Here is a 12776-nt window from a genome sequence, read left to right as displayed (position 1 = left end):
CATTTTCAGGCTCCAAAGCATGGTCTTGACGATCCAGCCAGTCGTTTTTAGGGTCCAGGTTGCACTGTAAGTGTCTAAACCCTCATCTTTATGGGCCAAAACCCTCCTTTAAAGATCAAAGCCACACTTTTTAGGCTCAAAAGCCTCATTTTTAGAGTTCCAACAGCTTCATTCTAGGGCTGAAAGGCTCCTTTTTTGGGTCCAAATCCTCACTTTTAGGGTCCAAGACCTCATTTATACTTTCCAAGCCCCACTTTTAGGTCCAATGACTCATATGAAGGGCCCAGAGCACCATTTTTAAGGCTCAAAGTCTGATTTTGGAGGGCCAAAGCCTCATTTTCAAAGTCCAAACTTCATTTCCAGGACCAAATCCTCATTTTTAGCTTCCAATACCTCATTTTCAGGGAGGAAAGCTCCCTTTTTAGGATTCAGTCCACAATTTGGAAGGCCGAAAACCTCATTTTGAGCCTCCCAAGCCCCATTTTTAGGGTGTAAAGCCTCAGGTTTTGTAGAAAAACGTCATTTGAGGGCACAAAACCTGATTTCAGGGTTCAAAGCTTCCATTTCATTTCCAACGCCCCATGTTTAAGGCTGAAATCCTCAGTTTTGGGACTTAAAACCATCTTTTCTGAAGCAGAACATTTCTTCAGGGCCCACAGTTCCAACCTGAGGGTCTGAACCCAAAGGCGCAGCTTGTCGCCTGGCAACGTCCGCCCTCCCCTCTGTGTCCCGCCTATCTGCCTGAAAGAGCCAATCGCCTTTGAGGAGGCGGGAGCAAGGCACACGATTGATGTGTAAACAACCAATCAATCTTCAAGGCGTGCAGGGAAGGTGGCAGGAGTCAAAAACAACCCTTGGCACCCTGTGGGGGCGGGGCATGTGGGCTCCACCAATCACAGCTGGAGTTCGAGCAGCACACAGATGATTGATAAGCGTCTGACCCATCAGTTGATGGGAGAAGCAAGGGGGAACTGCCAGGCAGCCAATGAGAGGAAACATCCTGGGCAGAGTGACAGCCCAGACAGCCAATCAGAGAGTGCACCACCTCAGGTGACCTGCGCCTGGGCAGCCTGAGCACCTGGGAGCCAATCAGGAGCCGCCTCCAGGCAGGGCAGGCCCCAAGCCAGGGCAGAGTGACAGCCGAGGGGACCAATCGGAGGCAGCATCACCTCAGGGGAAGGGCGGGTGCTGCTGCTGTGCAGCCTGAGCACCCAGGAGGAGGGCGGTGGGCTGGGCCGGGATGGGGGAGGGGGATGCTGGCTGTGGGGCCGCCCGCCATCACCTCACCCACTCCCCTCCCGCCAGTCCAACTGACCCTGTGGCAGCCTGAAGGCTTGTGAGGAGGGGGGGACACGTCCCCGAGACGGTGCGTTGAGCAGGGGGAGATGGCGGTGCTGGGGCCTCCCCCTCAAAGCCGGGGGTGCCCAGGGTTGATGCTCTCCGCCCCCCTCTCCCCACAGCTGCTGCTCATCATCTCCTTCCTGACGCTGCCCGACCTGCTGAGCCTGGACCCGACGTGCCGCTGCCTCCCCTCCGCACCCCTCTCCCCAGCCAGTGCCTGGCCCTGCAAGAGGGCCGCCATCCTCAACTGGGAGTCGGCCGTTGCCACGGGGGCGTGGGGGTGGTGGCCCTTTGTCCCACAGCCAGTAACAACGTCCCGGCGTCCCCCCCCTCCAGACACCAAGGGGCCGTACCTGCAGAGCCTGGGCCGCGGCTGGCAGCGAGCACTGATGGCCTCCATCCTGTCTCCCCCCTCTCATGGCTACCACAAGCTGGCGCTTGCCCAGCAGCACCTCTTCCTCCTGGGTTACAGCAGGACCCACCTCTTGCTCCGTGACTCTGGCCGTCACGCCTGCTCCTGCCAGGCCCTCTCCCACGGCGTCAGGGATGTATGCCGACCCCTCACTCGCCCTTCCCCCCCTGCCACCGCCATGCTGGGTGACCGTCCCCTCCTCCCCACAGTGACAGTGGATCCCCGTGGGGAGCCCCCCCACGCCTGCATGCTGACGGAGCAGAAGCAGAGCGACACCCTGGAGGTGTTCGACCCAGCCAACGTCCAGCACATCTTCTGCATCAGCTTCCCCTCCTCCATCCGCGTCAGACAGGCGGTCGTCACCAGCACGGAGGTGACGTGGACCCTTCTGCTGCTCACAGGTTTGGGGAGGACACTGAGGAGATGGGGAGAGCACCTTGGGGTGTGGGGACACTGCGGGGAGGGGGACACACGTGCCAGATTCAGCCCCCTGACTTCCCCGTGTGGGAGCGCAGAGGAGGGGCAGGTGTACAACCTGCAGCTGACCCTATCCCTGACCCCAGTGTCATCCCTGTAGGTGCCATGTCCACATCGCTGTCCCCACAGGTGTCCTGGCCACACCACTGTCCCCAGCCCTGTCTCTGTCCCTCCAGGTCTCTTGTCCCCCTCCCTGTCCCCACAGGTGCCCTATGCCCAGGGCTGTGGGGACAGCGGCCGCCTGCTGGGCTGGTTCCATGGCAGCATCAGTTTTGCCCACCTCCGTGTCACAGTGAGACCAGGGGACACTAGCGAGCCCACTGGGGGCTGGGGAGGGGACCCCAGGCGCAGCTGTGTTTTGTAAAGTCTCCTTTCAAGAGCACAAAAACGCATTTTTTGTTTCCAAAGCTTCTATTTCAGGCTCCAAAAAGGCATTTTTAAGATTAAGCCAGTCAGTTTTAGGGTCCAAGATGCATCTTGGATGTCAAAACCCTAATTTTTATGGTCCAGACTCCTCTTTTAGGGACCAAATTATCATGCATTTGAACCCAAAGCCTCATTTTTAGGTACAAACCCTCATTTACAAGTTCCAAAGCCCATTTTAAGATTCAAAGACCCATTGTCAAGCTCTAAACAAGCATTTTTAGGATCCAGCCAGTCATTTTTAGAGTCCAAGCCACATCTTGAGTGTTCCAAGCGAGAGCAAGTGGCCAATTCCATGATTTGTCCAAAAGCTTGTTGTTGCTCAGGGCCCCCTTTAGGCAGATTTGTGTATTCAAAAGACCATTTGATTTTCTTTGTCTCTTTGCTTCTCTCTGCGAATCGAGGGAGCTCGTGACGTGAGTGTAAGCCTCACTGCGTGCAAAGAACAATTATGGACAAAGAAAGAAAGTCCAGGACAGGGAATCTTTTGGGAAGTCTTGGGATCTGTGATTTAACAAAAATTATGTTTTCCGTTGGTCTAAGGTTAGCCGCTGTAGGAAGCAGATTTCGGTGGGGGTAATGTGGACTTTACACATAGCTGAGGAATGTCTCGTTTTTTTATTGAACTATGCATTCCTTTGTTTCCATTTGTTGGCAAGTGACAAACACCCTTCTGTGTCCGTGTGCTGCTCGTTCTCCAAGTAACCCAGGTGGGAACCGGTGCCAATGGGCTGAACCGCGCAGCTTCAGTGGAGGAAGCTCAGATTGGAACAGGGCTGCTGTAAGTCCCAGGGGGCTGATGAGAGAAATGCTGGGTTGGGGGCAGGATGAAGACTGGCCATAGGTTGTGGAACACAAAGGGTCTTGATTTTCATATCTGTTCAGACTGCATTAGCAGACGCTCAGGATCAGTATCATGTAGAGACTGCTGATTTCCATTCATGTATAAGCAGAAAAATAAAGTAGGAAAAAGAAAAAAGAAACCCTTTCTTCTTGTTGTTTAGTAATCATATTATTTCACTTTGATTACATTCCTGCAACTTCTCTAATTAAGCACATGAGAATTGAAGACTTTAAGGAAAAATATGCCCAGAGAGACTTGACTTGTTAGGGCGTTTTGCATGTTAATGAGCCCTCTGGTGCCAAGTGCCTGAACTGCAGATCCTGAAAGACTGAACAAGCCTCAAGACAAGTAAAAGTCAGCAGCAAACCTCCAAGAGCTTCCGAGAGTCCTTGGAGGCTGGTGAAGCAGGAAGTCAGAGGTGCTGCTTCGAGGTGGAAAATCAAACGTGGAACGTGGTTGTGAAAGCCCTTGATGTGTGTCACCAAGCAGGACAGCCAAGCCCTGACCCCATCTGCTGGGAAAGGGGATCCGTCAACTCATGGGATGCTCACACCTCAAGCCCTGCTCCCCCGGACACTGCTTCAAGGCTTCTAACAGAGATGCAGACTGCTGCATTGGACATATGTATGTTTATATTTTTTTTAATAGGTACTGATACTCCTTGGGAAATCAAACAAACTCCTGAAGGAGTACTGAAGGATTCTTGATATGGTCAGGGCTGTATAAGGGCACATGTAAAGCATTCCTGCACCTGATGCGAATTAATTCGGTGGCCATGGAAGCTCTGATGCACACACAAGATGCCGGTGTGACCAGGAAGGGGAAGACTGGATCTAAACAGCACATTTCCAAAGCTGAGAGCATGAGCGTCATGGTTTCACTGCAGGAGAGCTCCAGCCTTGGGGCAAAATCACAAAAGTGGTCTAGTACATCAGGGCCAGCAAACGTATCTGGATCTGTGGCTCCATCAAAGATGTCCCTGAGGCTCGAGGGGAACCTGCTGTGAAACAAGCTGAAGTCATGACTGATGTTTCCTCCCTCAGCTGTTGGGGGGGGACATTCCTTTCTGGCAGTATCATTTCCCCTATCAGAGGCAGAGTTAGGTCCCAGAATGACCTTTTCTTTTCCACCTATGAGACGGGACACCCAGACAATGAAAGGGAGGAATCTCCTGTACCCCTGCAAACCACAGTGCACATTTGAAGTGCCAGAGGTGGCCCGAGACATGTGCAGGTATCTCTAAACTTTGATGGAGCAGTTCAGAGGGACAGGGCAGCGTCTGGGGCCATCATTTTGGAGGCTCTTGGGGCATTGCTTTGGGCAGCTGAAGTGACAGCAGATGACCACGTTTAGGACAATGAAGCCTGTTCCTGCTCACTATGTACAGGGCAGCCTGTAGAGCTATTCCTCTGAGCAAATGGAGTCATTGCCATCTGAAGAGCTACGTCTCTCTCTCTTCTCCACCAGCCGTCGTTACCAGATCTCCATTGGCAGTTAGGGCTGGGTTCTCACTGGCACCCCTACAATGCCCAACCTAATTCAGGGCAGCTGCCCAATTTCAAGGTTGACTCCATCCTGTGGAGCTGCCTGAGGTGCCAGGGCTCTCCAGCACAACTGCGTGCAGCCGGCAGGGACAGCACAGGACTTGCGCGAACATCATCCCCATTCAGAGCAGCCGTGTAAGAGACCCCAAGAGACCTTCTGAGGCGTTCAGTGCTTTCCTTCAAGCAACTGCAGTGAGGCAAGTGCTGTCCCATCTCAATCCAGTAGATGCAGGGAGTGCTTCTCCCACATCCCTCAGTCATCCCTTTGATGATGCAGTCAAGGAACAGAGCAATGATTTTCACAGTGTTCCTGGATCTCAGGATACCCATAGCCAAGGACACTTGCAAAAGCCCCTTGTCCTTCCTGGAGATCAGTTTCACCTGCACCACAGGCCCTCTGGGGCTGCAGAGACCCCGCAGACAGCAAAGCCCTCTCGTGCCGGGGCTGCAGAGTCCAGCCCTGCTTCTCTCTCGTCCTGAGGAGAGCAGGGATTGATCTCCTCGTTTCCCCTTTACATTGCCATCTGCCATCCCCCCCAGCATGCTCTGACGCAAACCTTTTGCCTGCACGGTACTTGGGCACTTGGTAACAGCTGGCTTTGTTGCACGCCTGAGCTTGGCCCTGGTGCCACGACTGAGGTCCAGCACACCTCTGCTCTGACACAAAGAACCTATAATGAAGGAGAGGAAGGGGACCAACTCTTATTTAACCAACCTGAGGAAGTCTTGGGCTCACCAACGACTTAACGTCTTACCGGGGACATCAATGACCCTGTGTATTGCATTGACATGTCTAGGTTTTGGTAGGGGTGAGGGGGCTGCAGAGGTGGCTTAGGAGAAAAGGGATCAAGAGGTGACTCCATGTGAGAGACAGCCACTTTCAGCTGGCTCCAAAGGGGACATGCCACTGCCCAAACTGAGCCAGTAAGCAATTCTCGTGGCACCTCTGTGATAGCATATTGAAGCAAGGCTAAACAGCAGTGTGCAGTCACTGTAAGAGAGAGGAGTGAGACACATGGAGAGAAACAGCCCTGCAGACAGCAAGGCGAGTGGAGAAGGAGGGGGAGCGGGAGTGAAGCTGGGTGGGCACCTGGCAGCCAAAAGTCAGCCCAGCACCCCCTGACATTCCCAGGAGAGCACGGTGCAAATGCTCCTTTAGGTGTCTGGAGGCTCTTTGCCTCAGCTTTTTAGCACAGCTGCCAGATGGGCCAACCAAGGCGATGCTCACCTGGATCAGAAAACCTGTGTCATCCTTGTCAGCCTTGGCTCTAGTAGCAAAGAAAGAGTGGAGTCTCAGCTCCCGAGGGAGTGAGGACGAAGAGCAGAGTGCAGATTCCAGGTCTCAGGGTGGCAGACATTGGCCTGTTCTGGGAACTTTCCGTTCAGGCTGGAAGTGACCTTGCAAGATTTCTATAGACCAACATTCTACGCAAAGCAGGGTCACAGCAGAAAGTGCCTGCAGCATTTGGGTGCTGCCAGTTGTTAGGGAGTTCCCGCAAACTCCAGATCCTTTCAATGATGATGGAGAGTGGCTTTACTGTGGCATCGTCCTGCCCTCTCAGCTCCCTCGGATGCCACCCCTCCAGTCCCATAGGCTGGTAAGCATTGTGTTTGCTCAAGTAACTCCTGACTCTATCCAAATTCACCACAGTTTTTTTTCCCTCCAGAGTCCTGCCTCAAGGCACAAAGGCCTGGGAGAGCTTGCTGGAGGAGACCAAGGCAAGAAGGACACAGAGAATCTCAGATTCATCTACACCCGCTGTTACTAAATTCCAGCAGTGGCCACTCATTCTCTTTGTTTCTTCTTTAACTGTTCCTGAAGCAGCGGCCTCTCCTCTTGGTGCCCTCGAACCCTTGCCTTGCAAGGGTCTACACTTGGGAAGCTCTAGCTTACCTAAAGCCATCCCCATTTCTCCTCTAGAGACCCAGCATCTGTAGTCTGCTGCGGTCTTTTCTCACTCCCCTTGGGAGCTGAGACCCCACTATTGCATGGTCGCTACAGCCCAGGCTGACATTTTCACACCCCTGATCAGAATTCCCTCTGAATTGACTGGACTCAGCAACACCTTTGTTGGCCTACCTTGCGCCTGTGCAAAGATGTTGTCCCAAGAGACACAGAAACCTGCTGGACAGTATGCATGCTGCTGTGTTCCCCTTCCAGTGGTGTCAGGGTCATTAATGTCTCCAATAAGACCTGGGGTCATTATTCTGGAGACTTCCTTGTGTTGCTTAAATAGGCAAATGAGTGGAGATCCCAGTGTGATGTGCTTCCTGTTCCTGAACTGCTCTGCATCGACTGGATGGAGGTGGGTCAGACCCTGCCTCATTGCCCTCGTGGGATTCAGTTGCCGGCCAACAGAAACTGAATCTATGAGACATGGCATCTGGAGTGTGTGTCTCGCACCCACTCTGAAGGCGATGCCTTTCCCGTAGGTCCTGTGCAGTCCCTGCCGGCCACCTGCAGTTGTGCTGGAGAGCCCCGGCACCTCCTGTAGCACAACAGGCCTGTCCATGGCCATTGAGTAGCTGCCCTGAATTAGGTTAGGTGATGTGGGGATGTCCATGAGACATCTGCCGTTACAGTCAGTGGGGATCTAGTATACACGGCTGATGGAGAAGATGGATGAGGTCAATGGCAATGAGTACATCTGGTCCCCTGTCTACCTCAGAAGGCTGCCCTGGGTTGAAAGAGTAGGGAAAAGTTCAGTTGTCCGAAATGTGGGCACGTGCTGGTGGCCAAAGGAATTCCTCGTGAATCTCAAAGATGGTGGCACCAGATACTGCCCTGTCTCCATGAACTGCTCCGTTAGATCTTGCAGTTACCGGCACGTATCTTGGACCACGTCTGAGACCTGAAATGTCAGTAGGTGTTTGAGTCTGAAGAGCTCACTGCTGGCCTCCATCTCCAGGAATGACGCTGGGAGCTGAGACCAGCAGCTCCCATGCAGCAGGTGCCTATTTTGTGCCCACCTGAAGAGAGGCAAGAGGAATCCCCCCTCCTGTGGGATTGTGGCAGCCCTAAGTGAGAGCTGAGTCCACTTCACACCCAGGACTACAAACCAAGGAGGAGATGCCTCAGTTGACGAAGCCGACTGCCTTCGCTCAGCAGGGGCAAAGGAGATCTGGCACTGTCCAGGTTTCCTGTCTCATACCAGAAGGAACAAGACCTTTCTCGTGCGCAGCACTCTCTGATAGCAGAAATTACCCGGCTGGAAAGAAGCGTCTCTCCAGAGGTGCAAGAGAGACCACACAGTATTACTTCAGTCTCTTTCCCAGCAGGTTCCCCTGGAGGCACAGGGACACCTCCAGGGAGCCCCGAGGAGGCAGAGAAAGTGACGTCTCGGGCTGGTCCTCTGCGTCTGAGCTGGGCTGGGCTCCTGGGATGGAGGGAGCTCGTGGCAAGCGGGCAGCGCTGCAGAGAGACGGCTCTGCCCAGGAGCAGCTCCTCTGCAAAGGGCAGCAGGGCTGAGGGCACTGCCTGCAGGTAACGAGGGGAGACGTGTGAGGCCAGCGGATCTTAAAGGCAGCCTGGGGTGGGAGAGTGCTGAGAGCTCACTGGGAGAAATCCTCACAGCCTTTGCACAGTCTCTGGCTGCAGGGCATTGAATCTGCAGCTGCTGGAGGCATCTCCAGAAGCTGGAACATCCCCCAGCCTACGGGATCTGCAAGTACAACTCTCACAGTTTCTCTAGTTTCGAGGAGAAGGACAACGTGTGGAGCAGGGCTTCCCTGCTGCACCGTCAGAGGGACAGGGCATGCTGTGTCTCTGCTGCAGTATAATGCAGAGAGGCTCCCTGGAGCAGTCTCCTAAAGCTGGCATAGCCCATGGCTAATGTGATCTGTCAGGAAGGCTCTCAAGGCTCCGTCGGTGTTGAGAAGGATGTGCTCGAGAGCAGGGCACCCCTACCACATCACCAAAGGCACAGGGCATGTCGGCTGCCTTCTCCCAGGGACGGCTGCCGGGCTGTGAAGGTGGGTGTGCGTGCAGGGGTGCTCAGGGCTGTCCTTCAGAGCAGGGTCCCCGTGTCCCAGGGAACTGTGTGCTGGGCCAGGGACTCTGCTGCCTGCCAGGGTCAGCTCTCAGCCTGCCCGGGGAGCTCCCCATGGCGCTGCGGGGAGAAGCTGTGGGTGGAAGGAGTGACCCCAGTCGTGTCATGGCAGGGTCCTTGTGCAGTCGTGAGGGTGCTGCATGGGTCGTGTTTCCTCCCAGCTCCAGATCACCCCCAGGACATTTGCAGAGGATCCTTTTGGAGAAGGACTTCAAGGCAGCATTTACCTGAAAGAAGTGGAGCCCATGTTTTGAATTTTCCACCTTTAGTGGGATGCATGGGGAGTGGGAGAAAGGAATTTCCTTTTCCATTTAGGATGGCACCTCCCCACCACCACACATACATTCCCTGGAGACACTCCCTGGTCTCCTCTCCCACATCCTGGAGGAGAAATGTTCAAGTGTCTCCCTGTCCTGACTCTTTTTGAAGAAGAATTTTCACCTGTTCCCCTCTCACCCCTGCTGTCCTTGCTCCTTCCCTTCTTCCACTGTGGTGGGGGCTGAGGATTCAGGTGCAGCTCAGACACTGACGCTGCACGTCCTGTCATGCAGGTGTACCCAGGGAGGAAAAGCATCCAAATGCCTTTAATATTTTGGGCTCTGGGGACTGCAGTGTGTGGGGCCAAGAGTAAGCCACCCCATCTTTAGGCTAGTTGGCTCTTTCCCAGGAGTGTCCTGCTTGGCTGCACGCTGCCCTCCAGAAGGGCTCAGCTCTCCCGTGGCATCCCTGTGTCGTCTAGCAGCCCCACGGAGTAGACATGTCAGTGCCAAGGCCACGTAAATCCAGCTGGAGGGCTGAATGTAGGCAGCTGCAATGAGCCCCCTGTGTCCCTGGCTGGGAGGGGAGAGCTGAGATCCTCCTCGGGTCCAGTGAGCTCAGGTGAGGGGCTGGGAGAACTGCGCTTGTAAATGGGACTCCTCTGCTCTCAGCAGTGTCCAGGTTCTTCTCAGGGGAATGTCTGCTTGGGATCATCCTCCAGCTCAAAGGGGCAGCAGCACAGGGCAGCTGAGAGCAATTCCGATGGACAAACTCGCTGTCCTCGCTCTGCACTGAGGGACAGTCCCCTTGGCTCGCAGGACCCACAAGGTTTCACTTGCAGCACAGCAGAAATGCCAGGGATTTCTGCCTTAAAAACACTCCTCAGGTGTGGTGGGGAAACTACAACAGAACAACACCAACAACAAGGTGCCCTGAGCTCTGCCCTGCAGTCGGGTGACAATGCTGAAAAGCCCTTTGATGCCAGGAGCGGATTTAATCTGAGATCACCCCGTGTTCCTTTTTACCCATGGCTGTAGGGCAGGACTGAATCCTGCAGAGATCTCAGCTCTCTGGTGGACTATCAGCCAGCACCAACCAGAGTGTACAAAAAGGACGTGCAAAAGGTCTTCCTGAAAGGCGAGAGCCAGTTTGGTGGGTTTCTAAGACCAATTGAATACTTTAGTTTGAGAGAAATCTTCCCCAACTTCTCACTGCTTTTCTTTCCATTAACAGGTCTCCAAGCCCAGGGGAAGAAAATGTCGAATGGCAGCTCCATCACCCAGTTCCTCCTCCTGGCATTTCCAGACACGCGGGAGCTGCAGCTCTTCCAGTTCTGGACCTTCCTGGGCATCTACCTGGCTGCCCTCCTGGCCAATGGCCTCATCATCACCACCATCGCCTGTGACCACCGCCTCCACACCCCCATGTACTTCTTCCTCCTCAACCTCTCCCTCCTCGACCTGGGCTCCATCTCCACCACTCTTCCCAAATCCATGGCCAATTCCCTCTGGGACACCAGGGACATCTCCTATACAGGATGTGCTGCACAGCTCTTGTTCTTCGTCTTCTTTCTCACAGCAGAGTATTGTCTTCTCACCATTATGGCCTATGACCGCTACGTTGCCATCTGCAAACCCCTGCACTACGGGACCCTCCTGGGCAGCAGAGCTTGTGTCCACATGGCAGCAGCTGCCTGGGGCAGTGGGTTTCTCAATGCTCTCCTGCACACGGCCAATACATTTTCCCTGCCCCTCTGCCAGGGCAATGCCCTGGACCAGTTCTTCTGTGAAATCCCCCAGATCCTCAAGCTCTCCTGCTCACACTCCTACCTCAGGGAAGTTGGGCTTCTTGTGGTCAGTGCCTGTTTAGGCTTTGGTTGTTTTGTGTTCATCGTGCTGTCCTACATGCAGATCTTCAGGGCCGTTCTGAGGATCCCCTCTGAGCAGGGACGGCACAAAGCCTTTTCCACGTGCCTCCCTCACCTGGCCATCGTCTCCCTGCTTGTCAGCACTGCCATGTTTGCCTACCTGAAGCCCCCCTCCATCTCCTCCCCAGTTCTCGACCTGGTGGTGGCTGTGCTGTACTCCATGGTGCCTCCAGCACTGAACCCCCTCATCTACAGCATGAGGAACCAGGAGCTCAAGGAGGCCATTAGGTATCTGATTTCATGGATTTTTTTCAAGAGGGAGAAATGTTCCACCTCTCTCCACAAATGACTCCCGCACTATTTGATTCCATCTGCTTTTTTGTGTGTTTTGTTATTGGCTTTGTGTTTTTAATGATTACATTTCTCATCATTGCTGTTGATATTGTCATTTATGGTTTTTATGCTCCTACACAAAGGTTTCACTTGTGTCACTACACCTGAGACATTTACGTCTTAGTTTCACCTGGTTCCCTTCTAAAAATGTATTTCACAGTGGCTCAGAGCTGGCCTCTTTCACAGAGTCTCTGTTAACAAAGCAAGATCTCCCTGGTGCAGTGCTTTAATGCTGGGGTCTTTCTCCAAACATGCCTGAGGAAATTCACCCCTGAAGGTCTTCTTCCTCCTCCATGTGTCCAGGAATAAAAAGCTGACTGTCCGTTTGTAACATTTTAGAGATATTGGACTGGATTTAGGAGTCACCAGTCGGTGTCTGGTGAGAGGTAAGATCGTGGGTTTAACTGAGGGACGTACCCCAGCCCTTCACACAGATGACATAAAGGCCACCCATCCTGTGGGAGGGGAATCTGGAGCTGTCTGGAGAGGCTGGTGTTTCTCCAGGGACAGCATGTTCCTGGGGTTGTGCTGGGATGGCGGAGGTCAGAAGGATGGGGTCTGGGGCCTCAAGCAGAGGCCATGTGCAGACCTCCTCTGGGCACTCTCCCGTTCCTCCCCACCTGTCTACAGCAGGAATTCCCACAGAGGGACAGACACGTCCAGGTGTGGCCACACCACGGCTCACTGAAAGGGCATGAAAAGTCAAGCTGTCTGGGTAGCCCTCTCCTCCTAATCCATCCCTGTGTGCAGCTGGCCTCGTTCATGGTCAGCATGCGCCACTGGCTCACGTGGTGTCCCTCATAATGCGTGGGCCCTTCTCCTCAAGGTCACTGCTCATCCTGTCACGTCCCACCTGGCACTGTAATACGGTGTTTTTCTTCCCCCTGATGCAGGACTGGCCACTTCTCTTTGTAAAACTTCAGCAGTTTCTTCTGGCTGACTCCCAGAATTTCCCAAGGTCCCCCTGGACTGAAGATCCATTTTGTTCGTTCTTCATGTTTGCGTGCAGACAACTCACCATGGTTGTGGTGATGCATCAGCACAAGATAACAGTACAAGGAGTTGCAGGGCACTACAGGGAATTAAAGACATTCCTAATTTTGTACTGTCCAGCAGAGGAATTGTCACAACAGCTATGTTAGAAACATCTTTGTGCCCCGTAGAGAGG

General features: G+C 53.8%; 1 protein-coding gene across 1 annotated transcript; it reads left to right on the top strand.

Annotated features, from left to right (window-relative positions):
• Positions 1-10985: 10985 nt before the first annotated feature.
• LOC128903359 (olfactory receptor 14J1-like) lies at positions 10986-11447 on the top strand (the record flags this gene model as incomplete). The annotated part of the gene is made up of 1 exon (XM_054187376.1): positions 10986-11447. A coding segment is annotated over one exon (462 nt), but the record flags the coding sequence as incomplete, so codon positions are not given.
• Between the last annotated feature and the right edge of the window lie 1329 nt (positions 11448-12776).

Source organism: Rissa tridactyla, unplaced genomic scaffold (assembly GCF_028500815.1).
Source record: "Rissa tridactyla isolate bRisTri1 unplaced genomic scaffold, bRisTri1.patW.cur.20221130 scaffold_29, whole genome shotgun sequence".
Classification (NCBI taxonomy): domain Eukaryota; kingdom Metazoa; phylum Chordata; class Aves; order Charadriiformes; family Laridae; genus Rissa; species Rissa tridactyla.
This window is presented reverse-complemented; position numbering and strand designations above follow the sequence as displayed.